Below are 26,866 nucleotides of genomic sequence, written 5' to 3' on the forward strand. Positions count from 1 at the left end.
GAGACAAAGGAGATGCCAAAGCAACTCTCAAAACATCAAGTCTGGAATCAAGGGTTCAGAAAAGAGCACATCAACTCTTTTGGAGCTGGCATGTTCTAGGGTTTATTAGAATAAAGTGTACTCCAGTGTCTATAGAAGTCAGAACTCTCTGATACACTTGTTGGCTGTCCATTTTCACACCCATCTCCTGACCCAAACCAGTTGCCGTTGAGTTGATCCCATCTCATGGGAAGCCCAAGTGTTTCCGAGGAGAATTGTGTACCAAAGGCTGTGAATTTGGGGAAGCAAATGGCCAGCCTTTCTTCCAAGCTGCCTCTGGGTGAGTTTGAACTGTCAAGATTTCATGCATAGTAGAACATGTTACCCATCTCTTAGAGTCCTGCTAAAACAGAAAAATTCAAAAAAGAGAGAGAATGACCTTGTTATTTCAGGCAGATTTCATTCCTCAACTCGGGCTTCAGGTGAAAGGCAACATAGGGGCCAACTGCATGCCCTCGCAGAACTGAATCTCAGACAGGAATCATCATCATTTGGGTTTTGCCTGAAATGGTGTCACAAGGTTACATGTGCTCAAACTGAGAAAGAAAGCAGATGTGGGAGTTCCCTCCAGCCTAGAGTTTGAGGAAGCGAAAGCACTCTTTTGCAAAGCAGATACATAGGTTTGGTGGAAGAGTTGGCATTTTATGTCAGAGACCAAAGTTTGCTGTGAGAGTCAGGCTGCGACTGGTCATGCTTGGCCATCTGGGGAGTCTGTGCAATGGCATAAACATCTCTGCACAAGAGAGAGAGCAGGGCAAGCTGCTCGTGAGCACAGTGGATCAGGGAAGGCCTGAGCCAAACACGCTGGTCAAAATCTGACCACCGCTTCCCCACACCTTACCATTATGAGCAGAACTTCCTGCTCACCGCATGCAAATGAGAAGTGAGCCCAAATGCCCCATTCGCTTGTACTTCTCCTTTTACTGTTTGCCGGCGAATTGAAAAAGCACACTTCCCTGAACCCTGTCACTCAGAGGCCATTTCAGGCATTTGAGAAATAGAGGAAGCATTTGCTTTGCTGCTTTGGCTCTTCAAGTAGACGTTTGCTGGTGATGTCCTGAGTTCAAAGATCATGATTCCCCAGTATCCACCATCTCCCCTGTGTTGGATACTTCCCTGGAAACGAATCTGGCTCATCGTGATCTTAGAAGACAGAGTATAGAATGGCCCCTGTGGGTTTCCAAGACGAGTGCTCTTTATGAGAGTGAAATAGCCTCATCTTTCTTCCTCAGAATGGCTGATGGTTTTGAACTGCTGACCTATGGTTAGCAGCCCAACACATATCCACTGTGCCACCAGTGCTCCTTGTTTGATCCCTGGTGCCTTGAGAACTCTCTGCAGTGGTTCCCTTCCTCACACAGAGTTGCTATGGAAGCAACTTGACAGCAACTATCAACAGGTGCTCAATAACAGCGTGTCAGATGAGTGAAGACACGCTCATTACTGCAAATGCTTGAAACGTAAGGGGAAAATTAAACTAAAAAAGAAAACCTAAGTCATTCACCGAAGGTCATATATTGTATGATCTCATCCATACAAAATGCATAGAATGACCACAAATACAGAAATCATAATTTACTAGCAGCTGGTAGAGGTGGGCGGGAAAGAGAGTGGGGAGCATTCAGGAGGCACTACATTCCTTTGGCTTATGGCGAAGGAAAATTTGGCAAAGAATATTGGTGGTGGTTGCGCAACATGACCCATGTCATTGCTGTCACTGAATTGTGTTTATGGGACATGTTGAACTGGTCATGGTTGCGTTATCTATACTTCACAATAAAGATAAAATTCCTGTCAATGTGTTGGTGTCCTCTCTCCAGCAATATCTATTTTCATACAGCCGAGGTCACGCGGTTGGCTTATCTCGATTATTTCTTCACTTGACATCATGACATGAGATTAGTTTCACCGTAATGAGTGGTGGCGGGGCACTGGATGTTGTTTTTAGGTACAGTCCGATCAGTTCTAACTCGTTGCGACCCTGTGTACAGAGAAAATGAATAGGGTTCAGTCGTCACAACCATGCCTAGGGCTCATCCCATTAGTGCAACCTTTGTGGTAATCCATCTAATTGAGGGCCTTCCTTCCTCTTTGTCGCCGACCCTCTCCTTTACCATGCGGGTGTACTTTCCCAGAGCCTGCTCGCTCCTGGTGACAGATCCCAAATAGTGAGAAGGGGCCTCACCATTCCCACGTCTCTGGAGCATTCTGGCTTTATTTCTTCTAACAGAGATGTGTTTGTTGTGGCAATTCATGGTATCATCAATATTCTTCATTCCATCATTCAGGTCTGTCAATATTTCTTGTTTCCTCAATCATTGACCTGCTTTTACAGGCATACATGAGTCCATTGAAAAACGCCATGGCTTGGGCCAAGTGCACTTTAGTCATCAAAGTGACATCTTTCAAGAATTCGTTTGAACAGATCTGCCCAACACGATACACCGGATGATTGCCTGACTGTTACTTTCATGTATGTTGATTGTAAATGCAAGGAAAATGAAACTCACTGCAGTGATGACTTCAATCTTTCTCTGTTCATCATGATGTTTATCAGCCTAGCTGATATGATTTTTCTATCCTTTATCTTGAGGTGTAATACATACTGGTGGCTTTAGTCTTGGATCTTCATTAACAAGTGTTTCATGTCCTTGTCCCTTTCAGCAAGCAAGGTGGTGTCATCTGTATGTTGCAGGTTTCCCCTGAACCTTCCTTCAATCCTGATACCCATTCTTCATGTAGTTCTAGGATCATTTGTTCAGCATACAGATTAAATAAGTGTGACAAAAGGCTAGGACCATGATGTACAGTTTTCCTGATTTTTAAATGGCATAGTATTCCCCTGTTCTGTTCAAACAACTGCCTCTACACTTAACTATAGGTCCTGCATGAGAACAACGAAATATCCTGGAGTTATAGTTTTTTCAGATTACTTTCTCAGCATCAGGATTGAATAAGTGTGGTGAAAGGAGACAACCCTGACACACACCTCTCCTGATTTTAGAACACAGAGTAGCTCTGTTCTGCTCAAAGGACTGCTTCTTGGTTTATGTACACGTTCCACATAATTGCAATGAAGTGTTCTGGAATTCCCGTTCCTCGCCATGTTTCCCATAGGTTGTTGTAATCCACGCAATCAAATGCCCCTGCATAATCAATAAAGTACAGACCAACTTCTGCTATTAGCAATGATAGCCCTCATCCTACATTCTCTTCTAAATCGCTCTTGAATTTCTGGCAGCGTTTTCCTATCTATGTGCTGCCGCAACTGTTTTTGTTTTGCATTTCATTGCCTTCAGCAAAATTTGACTTGGGTGTGATATTGATGATATTCAATATTTTGCATTGTACTGGATCGCCTTTCTTTGCAATAGGTACTCATATGGATCTCTTCTAATCAGTAGGCCAGGTGGTCCTCTTCCAAATGTCTTGCCAAAGATAAAGGAGTGTTTCCAGCATTCCACCCATCTGTTGAATTAATTGATATTATGTCAGTTCCTGGAGCTGTGTTTTTCTGTTTAATGCCTCCAGGGCAGCACAGACATTTTTCTTCAATGCCAATGGTTTTTGTTCATTTGGTGTTTCCTGAGAAGGTGGAATATTGACTAATTATTTGGGGTACAGTCACTCTGTGTATTCCTGCCATCCTCATTTGGTGCTTCCTGCATCATTCAATATTCTGCCCACAGAATCCTTCACTAAGGACACTCAAGGCTTTCAGTATTTTCCATTCTTTTGACTTGAAACATGCTGAATATATTTTTCTTGTTTGGTTTTCTACCTGCAGATCTTTGCAAATTTCATTATAATACTTTATCTTCTTCAGGCAACTTTTGAAATATTCTGTTCAGTTCTTTAACATCATCACTTCTTCCATTGCTCTAGTTGCTCCATGTTCTCAAGCAAGTTTCCGAGTCTGTCTGACATTCATTTTGGTCTAGTTTTTCTTTCTTATTTTCTTTGTTTGTATGACTGATACGCTTCTTTCTCTATTTATTATATCCTTGATGCCACCCTAGAGCTCATCTGGTCTTTTTCAATCATTAATGTTCAGTCTGTCAAATCCATTCATGTGATGATTTCCAATGTGGGTATATTTTGCCTCTTGTGGGCTTCCTTTCATTTTCTTCAGTTCCAACCGGAACTAGTATATAAGCAATCGGTGGTCTCACCTGCAGTTGGCCCCTAGCCTTGTTCTGACTGATGATATCCATCCTCTCTTTCCAGATACAGCATTTGATTCCTTTGTGTTTCATCTGGAATGGTCCATTTGTATAGTTACCATGAATGCTGGGGGGGGGGGAGGAGGGTATTTACAATGAATAAGTCTGTCCTGTAAAATTACATCCTCACTCTATAATGTCGTTTCTGTCTCCAAGGTCGTATTTTCCACCAATTGATCCTTCTTCTATGTTTCCAATTCTCACATTCCAATCACCAGTAATTATTAATGCATGTTAACTTCATGTTTGATCAGTTTCATACTGCAGAACCCGATACAACTGTTCAATGTCTTTCTCTTTATAATTAGTAATTGGATTAGTAAATTTGAATAAGGATTGCATTAATTGGTCTTCCTTATAGGCATGTGGATATTATCTTACTGACAGTGTTATACTTCAGGATAAATCTTGAAATATTCCTTTGTTGACCACACATGTGATGCAATTCCCTTTCAGTTTGTTTTTCCCGGCATAGTAGACCATAAAATTTTCTAATTCAAAATGGTCAATATGAAGCTATTTCAGTGCACTAATGTCTGTGGCATCTATCTTCAAGTATTTCATTTATTTTCAACAACTTCCACATTTCCAAAAATCATAAGTTATACATTCTGTATATTAATTATTAATGGATGTTCGTAGTTGCTTCTTCCCATTTGGACTCATACCTTGTCAGCAAATAAAGGCCTTGAAAATTTTACTCCATCGCTGTTATTATTAAAGTTACTCTCTTTTGAGAGAGGATCCCTGGTGGTGGTGATTACACCGTTGAGTTGATAACCAAACAATCAGCAGTTCAAACCCGCCAGGGGCTCCGAGAGAGAAAAATGAGAATTTCTACTCCTGTAAAGAGTTACAGTCCGTACGAATGTGCTTGATACAATTGATGCATAGATTGTTATAAGAGCTGCAAAACAATGAAACAATATAGATAGATAGATAGATAGATAGATAGATAGATAGATAGATAGATAGATAGATAGATAGAAATGAAGAGATGGGACTTGCATGAAGGAAATGGAATAAGTAATGTTACATTGTGGGGATTGAAATCAATGATAAGAAATAAAATGTGTATGAATTACTAAATGGAAAACGTATCTGCTCTGCACACCTTCACCCAATTCACAATAAAACATGTTTTTTTCATTATTTTTTTTGTTAAAAAGAGTTCGCGTCTCTGAACTCCAGTTCTACCGTGCCCTCTGGCACTGCTATGAGTAGGAATCAGCGTGATGTCGGTGAGTTTGGTTTTCTGAGTCTCTCCTTTGAGGAGACAGTTCTTCTCCATTCATACTTTGAATCCCTTCCCATCTGAGGGGCTCATTTTCTGTCGCTATTGCACACAGTGTTTCCCTGCTATTCATACGGTTAGAAGTAGATCCCCAGGTCTTTTTTCCCTAATATTTCTTAATCTGGAAATTCTGCTGAAACCTCTCCACCAATGGGGTCCCTACACGTACTGCAATTCCAGTGACATCGTGCTCAGGATTGCAGCAACATGCAAGCCACCACACTACAATAATCTGGCAGATAAATGGTGGATACGATATAATTTTACGACTGTTGACTTCTAGACTATTTTCAACTCTTCTCTGATAAAAATGAAGATAAAAGCTATAGCAAAAGAAGAAAAAGAAGGCAATGACTGGGTATTTAGAGATATAAGAACATCGTATTGTCTCTTTCATCTGGCTTCTATTTTCACTGCAGATAAACAGGAATGCACTGTGGTCTAATGAAAAACAAAGGGTAAGAAATTATCAGTCAGCCTCCGAGAGAATGTTCTGATTATGCTGCGTCAGCCCTGAACTGCTTTGAAAAGAATGGGTGAATATTTGAAGAGACTTATTAGGATTATTCAGGGACCTTCAACTCCAATTCTTCTCATTCTACTGAGCCATACATTTGTGACTAAATGATAGAAAAATGAATCAACATATCCTGTGCAGAGGGATAGTTCTCTAGCTAAGTAGGTCTTCCTTTGTAAATGAGTAAATTACACACAGGTTCATAAATTCATCGCTCTTGGGTATATGGTAGATAGAAGTCAGGTGCCTGAAGCATGACTGCTGTGACATGAGTGGACACGTTTGTATGACTGGGATTACACGATGCGATCAAGATTTTAATATTATCTAGTGAACCTCAGCCTGGGAAGCTAGGCAACTGGCCTCATTCTTTCTAATAACAGAGCTTAGCTGCATCCGCGACATTCTGACACAACTCAGTTCCTTGGACCTTCTTTCTAGGATGCATCCCAGTGGTAGAGTAAATTTAAAAAGAAAAAAAATATCAGTCTCAACACTACAACTGATTCATGGTATGATTTTGGGGGGAGTGTAATTGAATTTCAACAATGCCTCTGAGGTCTTGGCTACTAAATTAGGGTCCACTAAATGTATCCTAATTGTCTCAAAGAGTTAGCAAAAGTGAGCTTCATTTAATCCCAGCTCTGTAATAACGAACTTAGAACCTTATCTTATATTCTGGAGTCTAACAGACCTGACATGTACATACAAAATGACCATGAAATGATGTTCTCCTAAAGGTATCGCTGAATAAGGTATGCCTGACTCAAGCCTGGGTCTTTTCACTAGCCTCATTGTAAAAATGGCATAGGGGTGGCCCCTGGCCACCTCTGACTTCACAATGGGAACGAAACTCAAACTCAACATCAGTCAAAGACCGATTCTTATAAGGCAGGGCAAGACATGCCTCCATGTTCTTTCCTCTTTTGGCAATTCTGACACCAAGTGTCCTTCCCATGATACTCTACCCAAAGGACTCGATTCTAACTCTGTGGGTCAACAAAGCTCTCTTCCACAAGTGAGACTCCTATCTGAAGGCACTTGGCTTTACTTGCTCTCCATGTGCCAAGAAGCCCATACTGCTCTAGCTGATGCTCTGGCTGCTCCTCTGCCAATCCTCGGTTGCTTGTCCGGTGTCACAGCTTTCTGCCCCTGGATTTAAGAGGTTCCATGTACAGAGATCTTTTGTTTCAAAGGACCCCTCCCATCCTAGTTTTTCTCTCTTGATAGTTGTGAGATCCCTCCATTCTGGCTTCTGAAATGACTCATTTTACTTCCAGCAGCAATAATGTGGGCAATTGACCAATCCCTACATTGGAGTTCCAAGTTTTTGCAATCATTCTCAGCCATATTAATAATCACTCAGACCTACATGACACATCCTGTCAGCATCTTCCTCCATCTTCTCTTTCCCAGACCCATCCTCAGGAAAAATACCCAATCTGCATGGGCTCACCAGGGGTGTGGTGGGCATGGCAAAGACCACAGCTAGATGAGTCATATCAAGCAAGTCGTGGCATCGCACTCCTGTACTGGCAAAACACTAGGCAGTGAAAGAAGAAGACTGAGGGGTGATGCCGTCAAACGGAGCTGTCAAAGTATGTAATGAATACACTGCAGACTGCCGTCAGAACACATAAAGCCGTCTTAGGAGAAACACAACCAGCATGTTCCTTAAAAACAAAGATGGTGAGATTACTGTTTACTCACGATGGGCACAACATCAGGAAAGACTGGCCACAAGAAAAGGACATCATGTTTAGTAAAATAGAATGTTAGTCCACTAACATTCTATTGAATGTGGAGGGTTTGGGGTTGAACATGGGCTCAGGCATATAGGAGATCGTTAAGCTGGAACATGACCAGGCAACACTGGTCTTATGTGATACGTAAGATTGTCATGAGTCGGTGCCAACACCATGGTGACCAAAAATAACAATAAATACATAACAAAGGAATTTTTGCTTTGGCAAAAATAAAGAGAGTAATGCAGAGCCAATTAACAATGGAATGAAAAAGTAAAGGTTTAATAGTACAACGGGGCTACAAAAATTCATGAACAAATTCCATTACCTTTTAATTCCACGATCCACAAACTTTTTGAAACTCCTCATGCATGCCAAGGTGTTGCTTGAAAACACGCATGTGAGGTGTACGTGCTTACATATGCAAACAAGATGTATATAAACCTTGAATCATTATCTACAGTCTGCTTCTGAGAATTCAAAATAGAGTCTATAATGTAGGTGTTTCTCATCGCTTAACCGTTTCGGAAAGGAAACCATGACACAGAGTGGGTCCCTCCTGGCCTTACTTTGAATGTTAGGTCACGGCAGACTGGGGCTTTTCTGAGGCATGGCACCTAGAACCCACCTCGGACCCTCTTGGCTGTGTGCCGGCTAGCACCGTCTCTCAAGTCACAGCTACCAGGAACTGCTCTCAGGAAATCCCAAAGGCCTCCTGTTCAAGCATTTCACTCACTTCTTATGAGTGAACAACCTTCACTCTCAGGTGAATGACAAGTGCAGGGCTGGGTCTAAACCTCGAGCTAATGTGGATAAGGCAGAGGTTGAGGTTGCCCTTCACCTCTGCATTGCCAGGAGAAGGGAACTGTCAGTTGAGTTGCAGGGGAGACAGAAAGGGAAATTAGAGCATCAAATCCATGAGAATCAGGAAATAACGGAGTGCCAAGGGATAGGAGCCAGAGAGAAGGATGGGTTTGGCTGGTGGAAGGCAGAAAGCCCCGTGGAGGAAGCAGTCATCTGTGTGGGGGGCACTTCTGTGACTGCGAACTTTTGTTGCAGAGTGATGGGAGGTAGGGAAGGGGCAGAGGGCAGTTGGAGCAGCCCAAGCATTGGTGTGTCGAATATAGCATGAATTCTTCCCAGTCCTGGTGCAACTTCATATTCCAACCCACTCTGGCTTCCCCATTTTGCAATTAGACTAGCTGCAAAGAGGAACTGGTGGTTTTAGGAGAAGTTGTGAATTTTCTGTTTCAGCAGCTGCTTTCTTTCCCGTTGTTCAGTTTGCACCCAGCTCTCTGGCTGCCGCATAGGGCTGGTGTGTGGTCTGGGCCGCCTGAGCCATGAACAGCTTCAGGGCTGCCTTCTTCTTCTGGGTGGTGGCCGTACTGGCTAAAGGAGACGCGCCCGAGGGAGAGGCAGATAAGGCTGGATTTCAAAAATGTAAGAAGGCCTTGAACTTGCCAGTTCTGGAAGTCTTACCCGGAGGAGGCTGGGATAATCTGCGGAATGTGGACATGGGACGGGTGATGGGCTTGACATACCTCAACTGCAGGACCACAGAGGATGGGCAGTACATCATTCCTGATGAAATCTTCACCGTGCCCCAGAAACAGAGCAACCTGGAGATGAACTCCGAAATCCTGGACTCCTGGATGAATTACCAGAGCAGCACCTCCTTCTCCATCAACACGGAGCTCAGCCTTTTCTCCAAAGTCAATGGCAAGTTCTCCTCCGAGTTCCAGAGGATGAAAACCCTTCAGGTGAAGGACCAAGCAATCACTACCCGGGTTCAGGTACGAACCCTGGTCTACACAGCCAAAATCAACCCAACGTTAGCACTCAGCACGGGGTTTCAGAAGGAGCTCCTGGCCATCTCTGACCGGCTCGAGAGCAACCAGACGCGGATGGCCACCTACTTGGCAGAGCTCCTGGTCCTCAACTACGGCACCCACGTCATCACCAGTGTGGATGCTGGCGCCGCTCTCATCCAGGAGGACCACATCAGATCCTCCTTCCTACAGGACACCCAGAGCAGCCACAGCGCTTTGACTTCATCGGCTGGAATTGCTTTCCAAAATATCGTCAACTTCAAATTTGAGGAGAAGTACTCCTTGCAGAACGCCCTCACCAAAAGCTACCTCTCGAACCGAACCAACTCCAGGGTGCAGAGTGTTGGGGGTATTCCCTTCTTCCCAGGCATCACCCTCGAGGCCTGGCAGCAGGGCATTGCCAACCACCTGGTGGCCCTAGACCGTGCGGGCCTGCCTCTGCATTTCTTCATCAACCCCACCATGCTGCCGGGATTGCCTGGCCCCTTGGTGAAGAAGTTGTCTAGGACAGTGGAAATGGCCGTGAGGCGCTATTACGCTTTCAATACCTACCCTGGATGCACCGATGTCAATTCCCCCAACTTCAATTTCCAGGCCAACACAGACGATGGCTCCTGCGGAGGGAAAATGACCAACTTCACCTTCGGTGGGGTTTATCAGGAATGTACCCAGCTGTCTGGGGCCGAGACAGTCCTCCTCTGCCAACACCTGGAGCAGAAGAATCCACTCACTGGAGACTTCTCCTGCCCCTCGGGCTACACACCAATCCACCTTCTGTCCCAGGTCCACGAGGAGGGGTACAATCAGCTGGAGTGCCAGAGAAAGTGCACCCTCTTCGTCTTCTGCAAGCGGGTGTGCGAAGATGTGTTCCGGGTGGCAAAGGCTGAATTTAGGGCTTTTTGGTGTGCAGCCGAAGGTCAAGTTCCCCCATACTCGGGACTGCTTTTTGGGGGCCTCTTCAGCGGTAAGAGCATCAACCCTCTGACCAATTCACAGTCCTGCCCGGCCGGCTATTTCCCACTGAAGCTCTTTGAAGGCCTCACGGTATGTGCTTCTCAGGACTATGAACTGGGGTTCAGGTTTTCTGTGCCCTTTGGTGGGTTTTTCAGCTGTGTGGTTGGAAACCCCTTGGTGGATCCTGCTACCACCAAAGATTTGGGAGCACCTGCTCTGAAAAAGTGTCCCGGAGGCTTCAGCCAACACCTCGCCCTCATCAGTGATGGATGCCAAGTGTCCTATTGTGTTAAGGCTGGGCTCTTCACAGGAGGATCCCTGCCTCCAGCCAGGCTCCCCCCATACACCCGGCCACCCATCATGAGTCAGGCCGCCACCAATACTGTCATGGTGACCAACACAGAGACAAAGAGCTCCTGGATTAAAGACTACGAGACCCACCAGTGGAGGCTGGGAGAGCCGCTGGAGCTTCGCAGGGCCCTGAAGGTCATCCACGGGGACGAGAATGGCCTGTCAGGTGGAGCAGCGGCTGGAGTCACTGTGGGGGTCACCACCATCCTGGCAGCTGCCATTGCCTTGGCCATCTATGGCACCCGGAAGTATAAGAAGAGGGAATATGAGACCCTCAAGGATGACAGGCAAAGCTTGGCTCAAGGCAAGCTTGAGACGGGGGATGATCCTCACCAGGAGGCGGAGCAGAATCCAGTCTAAACCGCTCTCATCTCGCCCCAGGGGGCTGCCAGCGCATCTCTCATCCTTCCCCTCTCCACTTCTGCTTTCCCAGTAATCTAAGTGGCAGGAGCTCCGGCAGGCAGGTAGAACTTTGTGACTTCTTTAGAATGTCTGGGCCACGTTATTCATGGATCTGCCTGGGCGTGGTTGAGGGGGCCGATGGGACTTTCTGAGTAGTACATGTGAGGGGGGTGCCTTTTCACTGTGTGTGCTGCCAATTGTTGCCACCCGAATGGGCTTGTGTGAAATGAGAGGGAGAATGTTGGTGATTTGATTAGGAGGCTGCTCGTGTCGTCTAAGGTCTGCAGTGATTTCTGATTCATGAGCTGTAAGAATTTCCGCCTTTCCGTTTTACCCTTCCCCGGTCTGTTTTTGGATTTCATGTTCCTGGAGGTTGACAGAGGTCCCCATAGACACAGAAAGAAACTCCTATGTGAACCCAATTTAAAAAAAAATTTTTTTTTTAAGCTTTGAGGGTTTCACGTTGCTGGAACATGTCATTCCCTCTGGGTCATAGGCTTCCCCTATGAAAACAGGACATTCCTGCGCCAGTCTCCGTAGGGGAGGCCACTGTCACTTAGATAAGACTTTTCTGCAATCCTGTCCAGAGTCAGGAAGTCTTCAGAAAGTGCTTTACCTGAAGAACATCCATTCGTAGGCCCAGGGGAAAGGTGATAGGAGATGAGGTGTACATGAGTCAAGGGCCATAACGAATGGATTCTGATGTTTGGAAGAAATTGAAACTCTTACCCACAGTCAAGTCTCTGATTTCTTCTCCTTAAATCATCATAATCAGGCCGCCGTAGAGGGGCTGTCGATTTGGACATATGGAGAATCATAGCTTCATGGTCTTTGCTGCTGATCACAACCTTCCTCCTTGCATGATCCTTCTCCACCCTGCCCTCCCACCACACCAACATGCACACACGGACCCCACATGCACTCACACATACCTCTGCATGCGTACAGGCACACTAACAGACCACCCACACACCCTCCCACACCAACATGCACACACACACGCACTCATACATGATCCTAAATACATACAGTGTACACACTCACACACTTCGTATTCCACCAAGCCTGAATTTTTCTAGAGAGGTGAAGGACAAAGGCCAGAACTCACAATAAGTTCCCTTTCAGCATTGGTCCTTCTGCCCAACATGCTTCCTGTGTTTGCTGCCAGCACAAAAGGGGCCCCTGGCACGATCAAGCCCACTCTTTTAAATGACAGGAGAAAGGCATTGTATTTTTTCATTCCCAGGATGGGGCATCTAGCAGGAGGCATGCCCGACAGCCAGCAAGGTTGTGGGCTTGACCCTGTTTCCATACCCAAGGTCATCACCCAAGAGAATTTAGTCATGTGCCTCCCCACGTGCAAAGATCTAACGGAGGTGTTTATGCTCCAAATCAAAGGTCAGTCCTAAATTGTCTTTTGCCTAAAAAAAAAAAAGTACTCCCTCCTCATTCATGGTCACAGTCGAGTGTCTGGGTTTACAGTAGCCTCTTCTGCGGAGGAGCTTGACCATTCCCAGCCTGTGAAAAAGATGACTTCGAGGATGTCTGCGCACCCGGAAGGAGAAGTGGTTTTGAGCTCTGTTCTGCTGACTGCCCAGACAGGAACGCTGTGCTTAAACCACCTCTTGACTTAGCCCTGCCACTTCTAGAGCTTTTGAGAAATGCATTAAAACTGCTCTCCTAAACCGCTGGGTGCTTTGTGGGTATGTTCCAGCCAAGCTAACCATTTTCCCAAGAGCGCTTTGAAAATCATCGAGACAGACAAATTACAGGCAAATTACAGATGTTAACGGCCCCTCGAAATGAAACATTCTCCCAAAACATAACATTTCTACTAAAGAAAAGTATCTAAGTATGAATTAAAATGGGTGCTTAAGAAACATTCTGTTGAACCACTCGTGCCTGTGAATTCAGAAGTGGGACTGCAGGCTCCAGCCGTGAACAAATCCCAGCGTGGGAGAACCTGGTCTCTGCTTCCAGTCAGGGAGCTGACGGCAGTTTCTTGCTTTCCTAGCCAGTGGTCTCAGGTAAGGGCCGTCTGTGGACTCAAGCCACACTCCGCAAACAGAAATGGGAACGATGTGGAGGACAGGGCGGGTTTGCAGTCACACATGTGCTATGAAAAGTGCCCGGGAGGCTGCAAAAGATGGTCTTGGAGAAGAATATGGAATGCGCCCCGAACTGTCAGAATTTGAGTTCTGGGGTCACGGTTGGGTGGGCAGCGTGGACCGGCTCAAAGTCAGCAGTTCAACTCCCCCAGCTGCTCAGAGGGGACTGTCTGCTCCTGGGAAGATTTACCAAACCTTGACCACTGCAGACAGGGTGGGTCAGAATGGGTTTGGCCACAAGATGATGAGCACAGGTGTAGTTTGGGTGGTGGCGGTCTCTTTAGCATTGGGATGATGCACGCTAAACTTTTATTTGAAAACAGCCACTACCTGTGCATGTCACCATTTCAGTCTTCCTCCCCCACCCCACGTTCCGCTAAGTATTGTCCCCCACCCCGTGTGTGCCTTGTGGTTTGTTCCCTTTGAGGAACAAAGAGTCAAGCCAGGTGCCCCAGTCAAGCGTGTGGGGGAAAAAGATTTTTTTTTTTTTAAAAAAGGAGAGGGGACTCTCCCTCCAATCAGCACAAGTGTTTGCGGTCGCTGACGGACCCACGGAGCTCAGCCCCAGGCCTCAGGGACAGGTGCGCGGCCAAGTTCCAAAAAGCAGAAGAGGGTTTTAAACCAATCACCAAGCACAGATCTGTAGTCTTTCACTTGCCCGTTTATTGTTCTGCACATACACCTCATGAGCACCAGGTGGCGATGTCCCCTCACAGAGCAATACCAAGGACTTCAAAACTCACCAGCTAACAGACAGAACAAGGGTACAGTTGGACATTCACCTGCCCTCTCCCTAAACCCCCACCCCAACTCCAATGCTAACGACCACAGACCACCGGGAAAGGGGGCCACGGGTAGGAGGCCCTTGCTTGCCACACACACCGGTGCCCTTCTGCAACCACCAAGATCTGCTGTCCCAACCCTTTCATGCGCGAGTCAGTGCCATGCCAAGACGGACGAGCACTCTGGACCAAGTTTAAAAAACAACACAAAACAAAACCCACAGAGAAGTCCAAATTGTACAAAATGGGGCGGAGGATGAAAACACAAAGGCACAGGCAACCACAGGGACATCATTCCCCTTCCAAGGGATGAGCTTTCTGGCAAGGTTTGTCTCCAAGCTCACGGGTCATCCATCCTGCGACAGTCTGGAAGGGGGAAAGGAGGCTGCTGGTGCTAAGAGGATGGGCAGAAAGAGTGGAATTCTCTGCCTGGGCCAAGGGAACACTGCACTGCAAAGTGCCCCGGGGTCAAGGTAGAGGGCGCACAGCAGACCCCACGGAACCCGAGACTGTACTGCTCCAGGTTGGTGAAGAGAGGGCACAGGAGCACTGCCCGCCATGTGGGCACAGTGCTAGAAGGGAATTCCTACCTTCCTTCTAGCCAGAAGTTTCTACAAGCAGTGTGGGGAGGAGGTAGCCCCTACTGACCATCCTCCTCCTCCTCCTCCTCCTCCGGGGAGGGAGGGGACTGCTGGGGGAAGTGGTGAGGCAGAGGAGGAAAAGCAGCAGGGCAGAGTCACAATCCAAGGGAAAGGCTTGTAAGTATGAAGACTCATTCTCCTGTACAGACCCCCTGACACACCCCTGGGTCCTTTCATCTCTTCTTGACCAATTCCTCCTCCATCTCTACCTTCTGACCCCGGGATATCACCTGGCCCCTTAGCACCCATCCCCGTTCTGCAAGCAGGCCTTCCTTTTTTCCCTCCCTTGCTGCCTCCATTGTAGTTGCTTTTCACCCACCGACACTCCAGGCTGCTTCCTTGACGCTCTGAACCTAAAGCCCAGCAGATGCTCAGACGTACTTAGAAGGCAGAGGCCATCCTAGGCCTACGAGGAGTGGCAAAGGAATCGCTTGGCTCCCTGGGTGCAGTAGTGCGTGCCCAGAAACACCGCAGGGTGTCTTCTTCCCTGCTCTGGCAGGAAACTGCCCCGTGGTGCAGAGAGTTCGGGGACCAACCTCCTGTTCTGCTGGTGAGATCTAACTGACCACAGAGTGGCAGGAAAATCGAACTCAGATGGCGGACAGTGCCTCCCTCTGGGGAAGCAGGTTCACGTCCCAGTGGCCATTCGCCAAGGGAAGAATGGTTCAGCACCAGCTGAGCAAGGCACTGGGGGACACCAGGGGCATCCACCGGGCCCACCAGGGTCAAAGTAGCTGCAGGCCTAAGAGCAAGCAGCTATGAGGCTGGCTTTCCGGAATGCTAGACCTCCAGTCCTAACTTCAGTATCACGCTTGTCGGCTCTTATGCTTTGATTTCTCTATCATCAGAAACCTCCCTAATATTATGAAATATATATATGCATATATATATATATATATATGTCAAATCCCCAAAACATGAGGTATCTAAATTCAAATCGGTATCCAGAGGAACGTTCCTCCAACCTAGTTCAATAAACCCACTTTCAAAGGGGAAACTGGAGTTTCCTTCTTGATCCCAATCTTCTCCTCCCTGACCATCAATTCATTCCTTTTTGGGAGCCAAAAGGCAGGAGGAATTGTTGGCAGGGGACAGAGGGGATCGTGGGGCACAACCCAGATGCAGGTTGGTCCAGACCATCGTGGGGTCCCAGTCGTGGTGGGAATGAGCTCAAGGGCCTCTCTCCACACACTCGGCTAAAATGTGAGAGATGAGGGAGATGAGGGGGCCAGTATCACCTCTGGACTCGGATTTGCCATTTAACAGGGAGACAGACGGAAGCCTTCACAGAGGCAAGACAGATGGAGACTGGCTCTGACCCAGTCTTGAGACAGAAAAGGGGATTAGCAGAGTGGGCATCTCGTTACATCTCCCCAAGCACAGTGCTGTCTCCATCAGGATCTGTATGAACTCTGGGATGGGCTGGCCACGGGAGAGGAAAGCCAAGGGACCACAGCCTGGCTGTTCAATCCCCACCCGGACCGGGAGCATGGGACTCCCCATGCATCTCATCCGTGCGTCCGTGCACGCACACATGCACACATACACATAGATGCACACACACTGGTGGCACAGAGCCTACTGTCAGCTCTATTCACAGTGACTTGATGAAACTCATGGAATCTTTGAGCTGGTCTGGGGTGAGCTGGAAGAAGGCTCTGGGCTCCTCCCCCTGAGGACGGTTCAGATTCTCAGTGGGATGCAGGCTCTGGTCTGATCACAGGGCGGGCTGGAATCAGCATCATTGGATGCCAGCCCCGACAGGAACCCGAGTCCATCCATCCACATGACAAGGCCAGACTCCTCTTTGGGCAAGTTGGAGGCGTGAGGAGGAGGGGAGGAACCCGAGGCACCCAGGGCTAGCCTGAGAGCAGGGCCTCCCTGACCCGCTTGGCAAGAAATGCTCCCTCACCCTTCTCTGAGGCACCTGACTTCTGGCATCAGTCGCAGCAGTTTGGCCGTTCATCCCTTTGCCCCCCAAACTTGCACAGTAAGAGCTCCCTGCCTCCAGAAGAGGAGAGAAGAGCACAGAGCCCGCTCTCAGCGCAGAGTGGAAGCAGAGCTGAAGCCAGAGACCTCTGGCTTCACGAGGCCAGGGTGTGGAGTGCCCGTGCACCGTGCATACTCCAAGTGTGCTGGCCAAGCCCCCTACTCAGGGGTGGGGGTGGAGGGGCTCTTGCCTACCCAGCACCGGAAGCTCTATGGGAACAGACTGAGGCTGGTCCTCATCCCATGTTCCCCCTTTGGGTTGGATGAGGTGTACGAATGATGTTGCCTTATTCCCGCTGGGGTCCCCCTGTGGCTGGGAGGGAGGGGCAGGAGGCACGGAGACAGGACAGCAGGGGAGATGAGGGAGTCCGGAAGGCACGGCACCAACTTCTACCTCTACTCTCCCCACTTTCTGCCCTGTGGCCCCCATGGGTCCATGCCACCCCACAACCCCTCCCGCCTCAGTCCTTGTCCTGGGCAGCATTGTCTTCAGAGATGCCCTGGGCGGCCAGTTCGGATAGCACATTATCCAGGTAATTGGCATCTGGGTAGCCATGGCCAGTGAGGTTAGAACCGAACTCGGTCTTGTGGTGGACCTCGTTCCAGATGACTGTGTCTGACTCCCCCGTGGTGCTGGAGGTGCCGATGGCAAAGATGAGGCGCCGGTCCCAGGCCACCAGCAGCAGCTTCAGAACCTACAAAGCCAAAGCAGGATACCAATGAGGGGCTTGCAGGGTTTGCCAGCTGACCCAGGCTCCAGTACTAATTAGCCTTCCCAAGACCCACTCCTTCTGCCATCTTGATCTCCACGCAGCACAGTGGGATGTAGAGATATGCTTACAGGCCTACAGGTGGAGCTTGGAGCCTGTCACCAGTGAAGCATGTCACCTTGGACAGGTGATTTCCTCCTTCTTCATAAGCTGGCAATGATACAGCCCCGCCTCTAAAGGCCATGGGCTATTTTACAGAGCAGCACTTCCATAGCCACGGCAGGCGCGCCCAAATCCCAAACCAAACTCACTGCTGGACCCCACGGGGCCGTGAGTGTGAGGTTCTGCCCCTGCGTGTTGGAGGAGCATTGTGCTGGGGGGCAGGGGGTGCTCACTGGCTGGGTCCCCACTTTATGGAAGAGAATCTACAGGCCCAAGCAGCACCACTGTGTTTAGTCTCCCGATCGGATTTTCGGGGAAAACAATGACTCCGTGCCCTCCTGGTCATTACAAACCTTGACACTGTAGCCCGTAATCCAGGCCGACATGTGGGTATATGCTCTTGTGTCAGAAGCCCTGGTGGCACAGTGGTTAAGCACAGGGCTGCTGACCACAAGGTCAGCAGTTTGAAACCACTGGCCACTCCGCAGGAGGAAGACATGGCGTTCTAGACATTGACTCAATGGTTTGTTTTTGTCTTTCTTACTCTACTTTTGCAGCCCCTGTGGATCATGCTGGACTAGGCGTTCTGGCGGATGAGGGCAGCTAATCGCAAGGTCTGCACTTCAACACCACCCGGAGCTCCCAGGGAGAAAGACAGGACTTCCTACTCCTATAAACAGTTACAGTCTTGGAAACGCACAGGGGCGGTTCTACCCTGTGGCTAATGCATTGGCACGAGTCGATAACAGTGAGTTTGGCTTGGTTTGGCTTCTGGATCATTCTAGCGCACCACCACCCTAAAAAAGGGGGGAGTATCTCCCACATCGGGAAACGGTGCTCCGATTCTGGTGTACTGATTACGCATTGGGCTGCGATTCCGATGGTCAGCTATTGGAAATACCAGCAGTTCCGAGGGAGAAAGGAAGACTGGGCGGTATGCTCCAGTAAACAGCTCCAATCTCGGAAAAGATACTGGGGGCTGCTATGCGTGCTCGTTGACTCTATGGCGGTGAGAGAGGGAGAGAGAGAGTTAGTTCTGAGAGAGAGGAGTTACTGTTGGCCTTATGGTGGAGAGGCAAGGGCCCACATCCTCCATTTTGCTCACTGTGGCCTGCCGTGTGGATTCTGACACAGAGTCGATACACGGACGAAAGGTTCCTAGGCTGTCAGCTTGAAGGGAATGAGCCTGGTGGCACAGTGTTGAAGCACTCGGCTGTCAACCAAAAGCTCAATGGTCTGAACCCATCGACTGCTCGGCAGGAAAATGAGGCAACACCTGCTCCTGTGCAGATTCACAGCCCTGGAAAGGCTATGGGGGCGGTTCTGCCCTGTCCTACAGGGTCTGCAAAAGATGGAACGCACTTGAGGGTCAGACGCGTTCATCGTTAAGGGCACAGATCCCCTGCGGTGGGTTCAAACTGCCAGCCTCGTGTTAAGTGTTGAGTGCTTCATCGCTGCGCTACTCACCACACCGAGCTCACTGCCACCGAGTCAATTCTGACTCCCAGTGACCCGGCAGGGCAGGGTGGAACTGCCACTGTGGGTTTCCAAGACCGAAACTCTTTACGGGAGAAGAAAGCCTTGTCTTGCTACCACTTGGAGTCGCAGGTGGTTTCAAACTGCTAACCTTGCAGGTAGCCACCCAATGTGCCACAATCCCTGTGCTAACAGGGCTCCTCCCTGGACCGGTAGGACTCCAAAACTCTCCTTCCACCCTCCACCCAAGAAGCTCCCGGTTCAATGCAGTTGACTCAACACACAGCCCAGATATCATGTGCACCTGGAGCTCCAGGTGGCCCTACTCTCTCTGGGAAGGAGGCGCACCTGGTGTGGTAAAACCGGAACAAATCCCCCAGCCCACCCTGAAACCTTGTCTTACTTTTCTCCCCTTCTCGCTGTCTGGAAGGTAACAGTGCCGTGGGAAGCCGCGGGCGCTGAAACTCTTCCCAGGATTTGGGTGTTCTGGGCCCTGGAAGCAGAAAGAAAGAAAAGCAAGGAGCATTATTTTTCAAAATGTTTCTGATGATAGGGGTACAGACAAGGTGACAATCATAACAGTCAGAGAGTGGAGACCAGAGGGTTCTGAGTGATGGGCCCCCTGCAGGGTGGGTGCTGGAACAATGGGGTGGGGGTGGGGCCTGCAAAACTAGCTAATCCAGGAGAAAGTATACATAAGTCTCTGCTTTACCCTGGATCATCAGGGACCAAGGGTAGGCATTGGATTTGGCATCTGCTTCTGCTTTTGTTTTTAAAGGGCATTTGTTTATGCCCTTGTTCAACACTATAGATTGGGATATCCATGAGTGGGACAGAAAAAAAAAATCTCCCCCAAATGTTAAACCATTATCATCCAATACCCCTCCGAAGCTAGTAGTCTCTGGTCCCACCCCCACCCCGAGTGGATGGAAACCAATGTGGAATGGAGCCAGAACCAGGCATCCCAGTGAAGGGCCAGAATGCGCTCACAGACCCCTTTGAGAAGCTCAAGGAAGAGATGAATTCCTCCTGCGAACAGTACAGTCATGTACACACACACACACACACACACACACACACACACACACGGTGGCTGCAGTCGCTGGCCATCCACGACCTCCTGGGGGCCTGTAGGACCGTGCTCAATAACGACCCCTCCATAAGATGAAGACAGTCAGTACCCATAACCCCATGCAGCCCCTGGCACGCCCCTCCCCCGGTGACCCCTAAATCTGCTCTGGCTGAGCAAATGAGCCAGTCGACGAGGGAATGACAAAGCAGCCAGAGCACACAGTGCCCTTTTGCTGTTTTCCCTTATCATGGCCAATGGTTTCAAATAAGATTAACATTTGTGTAATTTTTGTTGGGGGAAAAAAAAGTCCTCGTCCATGGCTTTCTGTGATTTGGAAGATTGAACGGCATGATCAGTCTCAGAGAAGGAAAGAGCTAGAAGGAGCAACAGTGTCAGCTGGGCAGTTCTGATGTTCACCCTCTGATAAAACTGGGGCAAAAATGCACAACAATCTCTTTTTCTAAATCAAGCCCCCAGTGTGAATGGCCAAAGCCAAGGCCAGCCATATTTCCCCTGTTCCTCTCCTTATGGGCACAGTTGGGTTTGTGAGGTATGGCACTGCCCCCAGAGAGCTGTGTGCTGCAGGCCCGTCCCAGAACAGGAGAGCCAGACCTCTGCATTCTCAGCAGCGAGGGTAGAGCATGAAGGCTCAACTCATCTCCAGGGCCCCAGTCCCCAAGGTCTCTGGAATCTTGGATACATCAGTGTAAGCATCTTTGCACAGTGACTGTGCTGATGGCTGTCAGCGCACCCCTTGATGCAAATTTAGGGTTTCCTGGAGGAGCCGTGGCAGCTGCCAGGACAGCCTGAGGTACCTGGGTTGTATACTGACTGCAGCCTGCTCCTTAATTCTGAGGGCTGAGAAACGTTATCGCCTCTCATAATTGGCTGCCTGGATGTTTGCCCGTGGGAGTGGGTCCTGAACCACGAACCAAATGAGTAGCAGAGTCGATTTCTACTCATGGCGTTCCCGTGTGTTTCAGAGGTAGAACTGCACTCCGTAGGGTTTCCCAAGGCTATGACCAGTCCTTTCTTTCGAGGCACCGCTGGTTGGGTCCAAGCCATGAATGAACCTTTTTGATAGGAGTCAAGTCTTTAATTATTTGGATCACTTTGGGAAACAAAAGAAGGGGCTTCAAAAAGTTTGTGGGAAAACTCCAGGATCTTTTTATTCCATTGTCAGGAGCATTTTGGAGGCTGTGTGTGTGTGTAAATACTGCTTTCCTGGACCACCGTTCAAAGATATACTTCCTACCAACGCTACTGCTGGTTCTCCTGACTCCTAGATCCACGTTCCTGGTGCCCCAGAATCACTCCAGATGTCTCTCCTGCCCCTACGTCCAACTAAATCTCTCCCTGTGCCCTGGTTCAGGTCCTATTCCTTGAGCTTGCACTGGGCAGTGATCTCCTCCTTGGTCCCCTCTCCACTGATCACCCTGTACTGTGGGACCAAACTGGCTCTCCTAAAAGACCATCCAAATCACACATCCTCCTTGGTGCTAATTGAAGACCCAACAGCCCTCGCAGACTCTCCACTTCCTCACGAGCAGAGGCTGGGCCTCCTCCCTAGCATTGAAGGTCCTCCACAACCGGGTCACAACCTCCCCTCGGTATCTCCATCATATCCATTCCCCCCACCCCCCACTTTTTCTTTTTCAGCATTTGAACTGTGGTGCTGGAGAAGAAGATGGAATAGACCCTGGGCTGGCAGAAGAATGAAATTGGGCTTAGATGAAACCAAGCCAGAATGCTTCTTAGAAGTGAATCTGGGGAGGCGTGGGCTCACAGACTCTGGCCGAGTCACCAGGAAAGAAACATTGCTAGAAAAAGGCATCGTGGTTGGGGGCGCAGAAGGTTGCAATGATGAGGGAGACCCACAAGGAGATGGACTGGCAGTGATGAGAATTATGGACTCAAACAGGAGCAGCTATGAAGATGGTGCCGGCCTGGGCATTGTTGGGCTCGATGATGTTTAAAATGACAACAGGCTTGAAATGAACCTCATCCTTATGCTCGCAGAACCCCCACTTTCACCTGTCACGGCTGTGTCCTCCAACGAGCAAGTCCTCTGTGCACCATGACAGGTATGATAATCCAGGAATGACAGCCACCAGGTATTGCAACTCTAGCACTGTGCCTGGCACCCCACTAAGCACATACACCCCACTAAGCACATATTGGGTTTTCAGGCTACAGTGGAAGAAACCAGGCTCAGAAAGGTCAGAGAGCTTCAACATCACCGACTGTAAGGGGTCAACTGAGGCCTGCATTCCTGGTCCTCAGACTTGGTGACCCTGTGTCTTCTGCTCTATCCGCACGGCCACGCTGGGAGTCACAATTTAACCCCCAAAAACCAAAAGGTGGCACATGAGACAGCACTCAACGCCAAGGTCCAGCAGACCTACCTGTGGCGCTGTTGGAAAAGCGAATTACCTGGGCTCTACTATTAGAAGTCCTGGTGGCGTAGTGGGTTGTGTTGGTTTTCTAACTGTTGAGTCAGTCATAGACCACCAGCTTCTCCAAGGGAGAAAATGAGGCCATCTGCCCCTGTAGAGTTATAGAGCCTCAGAAAGCTCTGTAGGCATTGCTATGCACTGAAATCTATTCCGTGGCCATGCTTAGAGGGGAGTGGGACCCTGCCATTCCTCAATATCTCTCTGGGTGCACATTATGCTCTGTTCTAAGGCTTCAGTCCACCATCTGTATGTGAGTTTGTGGTGGCTGGCATGTTCTTTTGATGCTAGAAGCTATGTCACCAGGATTTCACACACCAGAAGGGTCACCCGTGGTGGCCAAGTTTCAGCAGAGCTTCCAGCCTAGAAAGAAAAGCCTGCCATGCCAAATCCCAAAGTCCATGAAAATGCGCTGGCTCCTAACAGACGGGCTGGAATGTCAACAATCATGGAATTCGAACAGGACACAGCAACGCTTCCCTCCATTGGACACGAGGTTGCCATGCGTTAGAGGTGATGGGACAGCCGCTGATAGCAATAACGCAGCTTCGTTAATGACCCATCAAAGAGCATCGCGACGACATCACAGACCTTTATGAAATACAAACATCAACCCGTGAAGTGAAGCTACTGATTCGCCACCTATGCTCCTTCGAGGTCTTTGTACTTCCTTCTGGAAGGCCGGGTTCTCAGCTCGCTAGGCTGCCCCTGGGGAATTCTGCTTTTTTACACTGACACCATGTCAATATGGCAGCTTGGTCACCCTCAAGGGACTCAGCCACTTTACTTTCAGGGACGTTGAGTTTGGGAGACCAAAAGAAGTCTGGAGGGCCTAGATCAAGGCTGTAGGGGGGAAGGAGGAAGGTTCCCCAATGAACTTCTTATAGGGCAAGTCCTTGCTAACAGCAGGTCTATTTCCATGATAGGTAAACATTCCTTGGCACATCATTGTTCTTTCTCTAACCAGTGCCGTTTTCAATTTTCTTCACATGTCTTGCTAATAGGGCTTCTTGATCAATCTGCCTCCTTCTACAAACCCCTGTGGGTTTTTGGGCCTGCCACTCATTACGCTACGTGAGTCCAAAGACTGATGAGGCCTCATCAGTCTCCTGCAGAGCAGCTGATGGTTTTGAACTGCTGACTCTTCGGTTAGTCACCCAAAGCGTAATCCATCACTAAACCACGAGAGCTCCACAGCCACTGGGAAATCCTGTGGAGCAGGGTCCCGGACACAGCGTGGGGTCGCCACCAGTAGGAATGAACTCAATAGCAACTGATTAGAGAGAGTGCCAATCGGTAAAAAGTTGGAGACGAGTTTGTATCAGAAACCATGGACTTGTAAGGACAGAGCCTTCCTTTGTGGAATGGACTTTAGAGAAAGAGCAAGGAGGAGGCAGATCTCGCTATGGAGCAAGGACAGACCTTCGGGAGCCTGGTGCTGATTGACCCGTGCGGGGCACGGAGTCACAGGTCTGCCGGGCTGCGCTGGGTGTAACAGTGGGTGGGGTGGGTACAATGTTGGCCCCAGGGACTGGCGGATGTGCACAGAAGGAAGAATGGTGGACGGGGTGCAAGGTTAGGGAGACTGGGCAAGCACAGGACCAGGAGAGTTTTCATAGTGAAGGAGACGGTGATTTTTACAAGAAAACATTTAAATTAGAGACGAGGCAGCGACAGGCTCACCTGAATGCCGGGGGGGATACTGTAGATGATGCGGATAGTTTTGCAGTCGGGGTGGCCCGGCAGGGAGTGGGGGATCAGGTGGTACTCCATCTTCCCCGGGGGCTGAGTGCCTGTCTTCACCCCGTAAATGGTCTTACAGGTCGGGCACTGCAGACTCCCATCCTACGAAGACAAAGGCGGGAAGGGCCAGATTAGAAAGTGGTTCTGGTGACGACTTCGCCACCCAAAGGCATCCAACTAAAGGGCCAAGGGTTGGAGAGGGACCCAGATGAGTAACAAACCAGAGTTCCCTAACCGGCTTCTGCTTTCTCCAGTTACCAAGAGTCACACAGGGAAGGTTTGAATCCACCAGCTGCCTCCCGAGAGAAAAACACCAGTCAAACAACATCTATAAAGACCTCTCAAACCCTATAGGGCATCTCTTCTCTGTCCTAGATGGTCACTATGAACTGGATCAATGAGGGCGACAATGATCCTTCAAGAACAGATAAAAATCAGCCTAGAATTAGGATGGGGGTGAGATTGGGGGAGAGTGGGGGTACAGTCTGCATGAATCACAAGAGGAGGAAAGAATGTCTTTCATGAAAATCTCCCATGATCCTAAGACCTGAAAGACTAGATGGTGCCCGGCCACCACCACGGACCCTCTTCAAAGGAATCACATTAGAAGACCCTGGGTACTGGGAAAAGGAAAATATGGAACGAAACTCAAAATCATTAAAAAAAACAAACAATGACAACACAAAAGACAGGCTTACTGGTCTGATAGAGACAGGCGAAACCCTTGAGAATATATGACCCTGAACCCCCTTCCGACCTGGAAGTGAACTCCTGCTTGGTGACTCAACAAACAATAGACACCTGGGAGGCATTCTTTCCTTGGAACAATCACCTGCAGGGGCTCAGCAGGCAGCATGGCGCAGGGAGAAAGCTCAGAAGGCAGGAAGGAATGCAAGGGAAGAGGAATGGAAGTGAGAAACATGGGAAAGGAGGAGGAATGCTGCTCCGTGTGGGGACTGCAAACAACATCAGCAAACAGTTGAAGGAACTATTGAATGGACAAGGATAACAAATCACATTCGAATAGTCATATATACACATATGAATTCACTATCACCTATGTCATTTATTTAAAATCTTAAGCACCACAAGAATACAGACTTGACTCTGGTCAGTGGACCAGTGGACCATGGGCTGGGCTCTCAGTGACTGTGAGGGGGTAAGTTTCCCAGTAGGGCCTGCTGAGGTCTTTCCCGCAGGGGCAGCAAAAGAGCAAATCCTCCCACACTGAACAGCCATCGAATCAGCGCCGACTCATAGCGACCCTATAGGACAGAGTAGAACTGCTCCTGTGGGTTTCCGAGACTGTAGCTTCTTAAAGGAGTAGAAAGTCTCATCTTTCTCCCAAGGAGAGGGCTGGTGGTTTCGAACTGCTGGCCTTAGAGTTAGCAGTCGAATGTGTAATCTCTGTGCCACCAGGACTCCCTCTTAGGCTCCTAGAAAGAAGGGGGTGAGGGGAGGGGCAGTGTGGGTGGGAGCAGTATGTGTAGGAAATGCCATCACCGAGCAGAGATCAAAGCTCCTAGGATGTAAGTGTGTCTCTTGGGGAAGACCAGGAGGCGCTGCGGAGCTATTGAGAGGCATCTCTATTCGCGCATCACCCATTTCAATAAGTAGCTCAGTCTCAGAGCAACAGAGAAGGCTCCTCTTTGTGATCAAAAACTGACATCATGAGGCTCAGGTTCAGGATCCGTAAAATCCAGGAGGCCGCTGTCAGCTCTGTCTTGAACTCACCCCTTGGCCTTGAGTGAATCACACAGTCTCTCTCTGAGCCCTTTCCCCTCCTCTTCCATGTGGGGGAAATTAAAATTCATACTCCGAATTATCCACGAGGACAAGAACAAGGATGAGTGTCCTGAGCACTGATTTGATAGTACCAGGGTTTCTAGATTATTCTGGACCTGAAGAACCCAGAACAAGCAGGCTCCAATGGGCCTTTGTAGCTGAGCATCTGAACAGGGAGAACCGGAGCCAGAGTTGCATCATCTATCAGTTACAGGGATCCACTACATACCAGTCTTTCTGGGAGACTGAAAAAGATCCTTTGGTCTATCCTTTGAAAATTAAAGATGAAGGGGAAAATCTCAGGCATAATGCCAAGGTGACCTCGATTTGAATGTTAACGTAAGCATACCCCCACCAAGAATTCAGGACCAGGAGGTATTTCATTCTGTCGTACATGGGTCCCTATGAGTTGGAACTGATTCAACAGCACCTAACAATAAAAATAAAATTCAATCTCAAACCGACAGCTGATTCCAACTCACAGTGAACTCTACAGGCTCTCAGAGACTATCAATCTTTATGCAAACAGTCTCGTCTTTCTTCCATGGAGCAGCTAGTGGGCGGGAACTTCCAGCCTTGCAGTTAGCATCC

The 26,866-nt window shown here is 48.8% G+C and overlaps 2 protein-coding genes across 2 annotated transcripts in view; one reads left to right on the plus strand and one right to left on the minus strand.

Annotated features, from left to right (window-relative positions):
* The first annotated feature begins 9,146 nt into the window (after positions 1–9,146).
* MPEG1 (macrophage expressed 1) lies at positions 9,147–11,732 on the plus strand. The gene has a single exon (XM_075548072.1). The coding sequence runs from the start codon at positions 9,159–9,161 to the stop codon at positions 11,310–11,312; it is 2,154 nt and encodes a 717-aa protein (XP_075404187.1). The 5' UTR covers positions 9,147–9,158; the 3' UTR covers positions 11,313–11,732.
* A 2,373-nt stretch (positions 11,733–14,105) lies between these two features.
* The window catches only part of DTX4 (deltex E3 ubiquitin ligase 4), a 41,096-nt gene continuing 28,335 nt past the window's right edge, over positions 14,106–26,866 (minus strand). Inside the window, exons 7-9 of the mRNA XM_075545665.1 lie at positions 24,431–24,592; positions 19,626–19,715; positions 14,106–17,569 (exon numbers count right to left, since the gene is read on the minus strand). Coding sequence (XP_075401780.1) covers positions 17,336–17,569; positions 19,626–19,715; positions 24,431–24,592 — 486 coding nt within the window. The 3' untranslated portion in view covers positions 14,106–17,335. The remainder of the gene's footprint in view (positions 17,570–19,625; positions 19,716–24,430; positions 24,593–26,866) is intronic.

This window comes from Tenrec ecaudatus, chromosome 4 (genome assembly GCF_050624435.1).
Source record: "Tenrec ecaudatus isolate mTenEca1 chromosome 4, mTenEca1.hap1, whole genome shotgun sequence".
Classification (NCBI taxonomy): Eukaryota; Metazoa; Chordata; class Mammalia; order Afrosoricida; family Tenrecidae; genus Tenrec; species Tenrec ecaudatus.

Coding starts and splice junctions, on each gene's coding strand:
- MPEG1 (XM_075548072.1), top strand. CDS start 9,159: ATGAACAGCTTCAGGGCTGCCTTCTTCTTCTGGGTGGTGGCCGTACTG.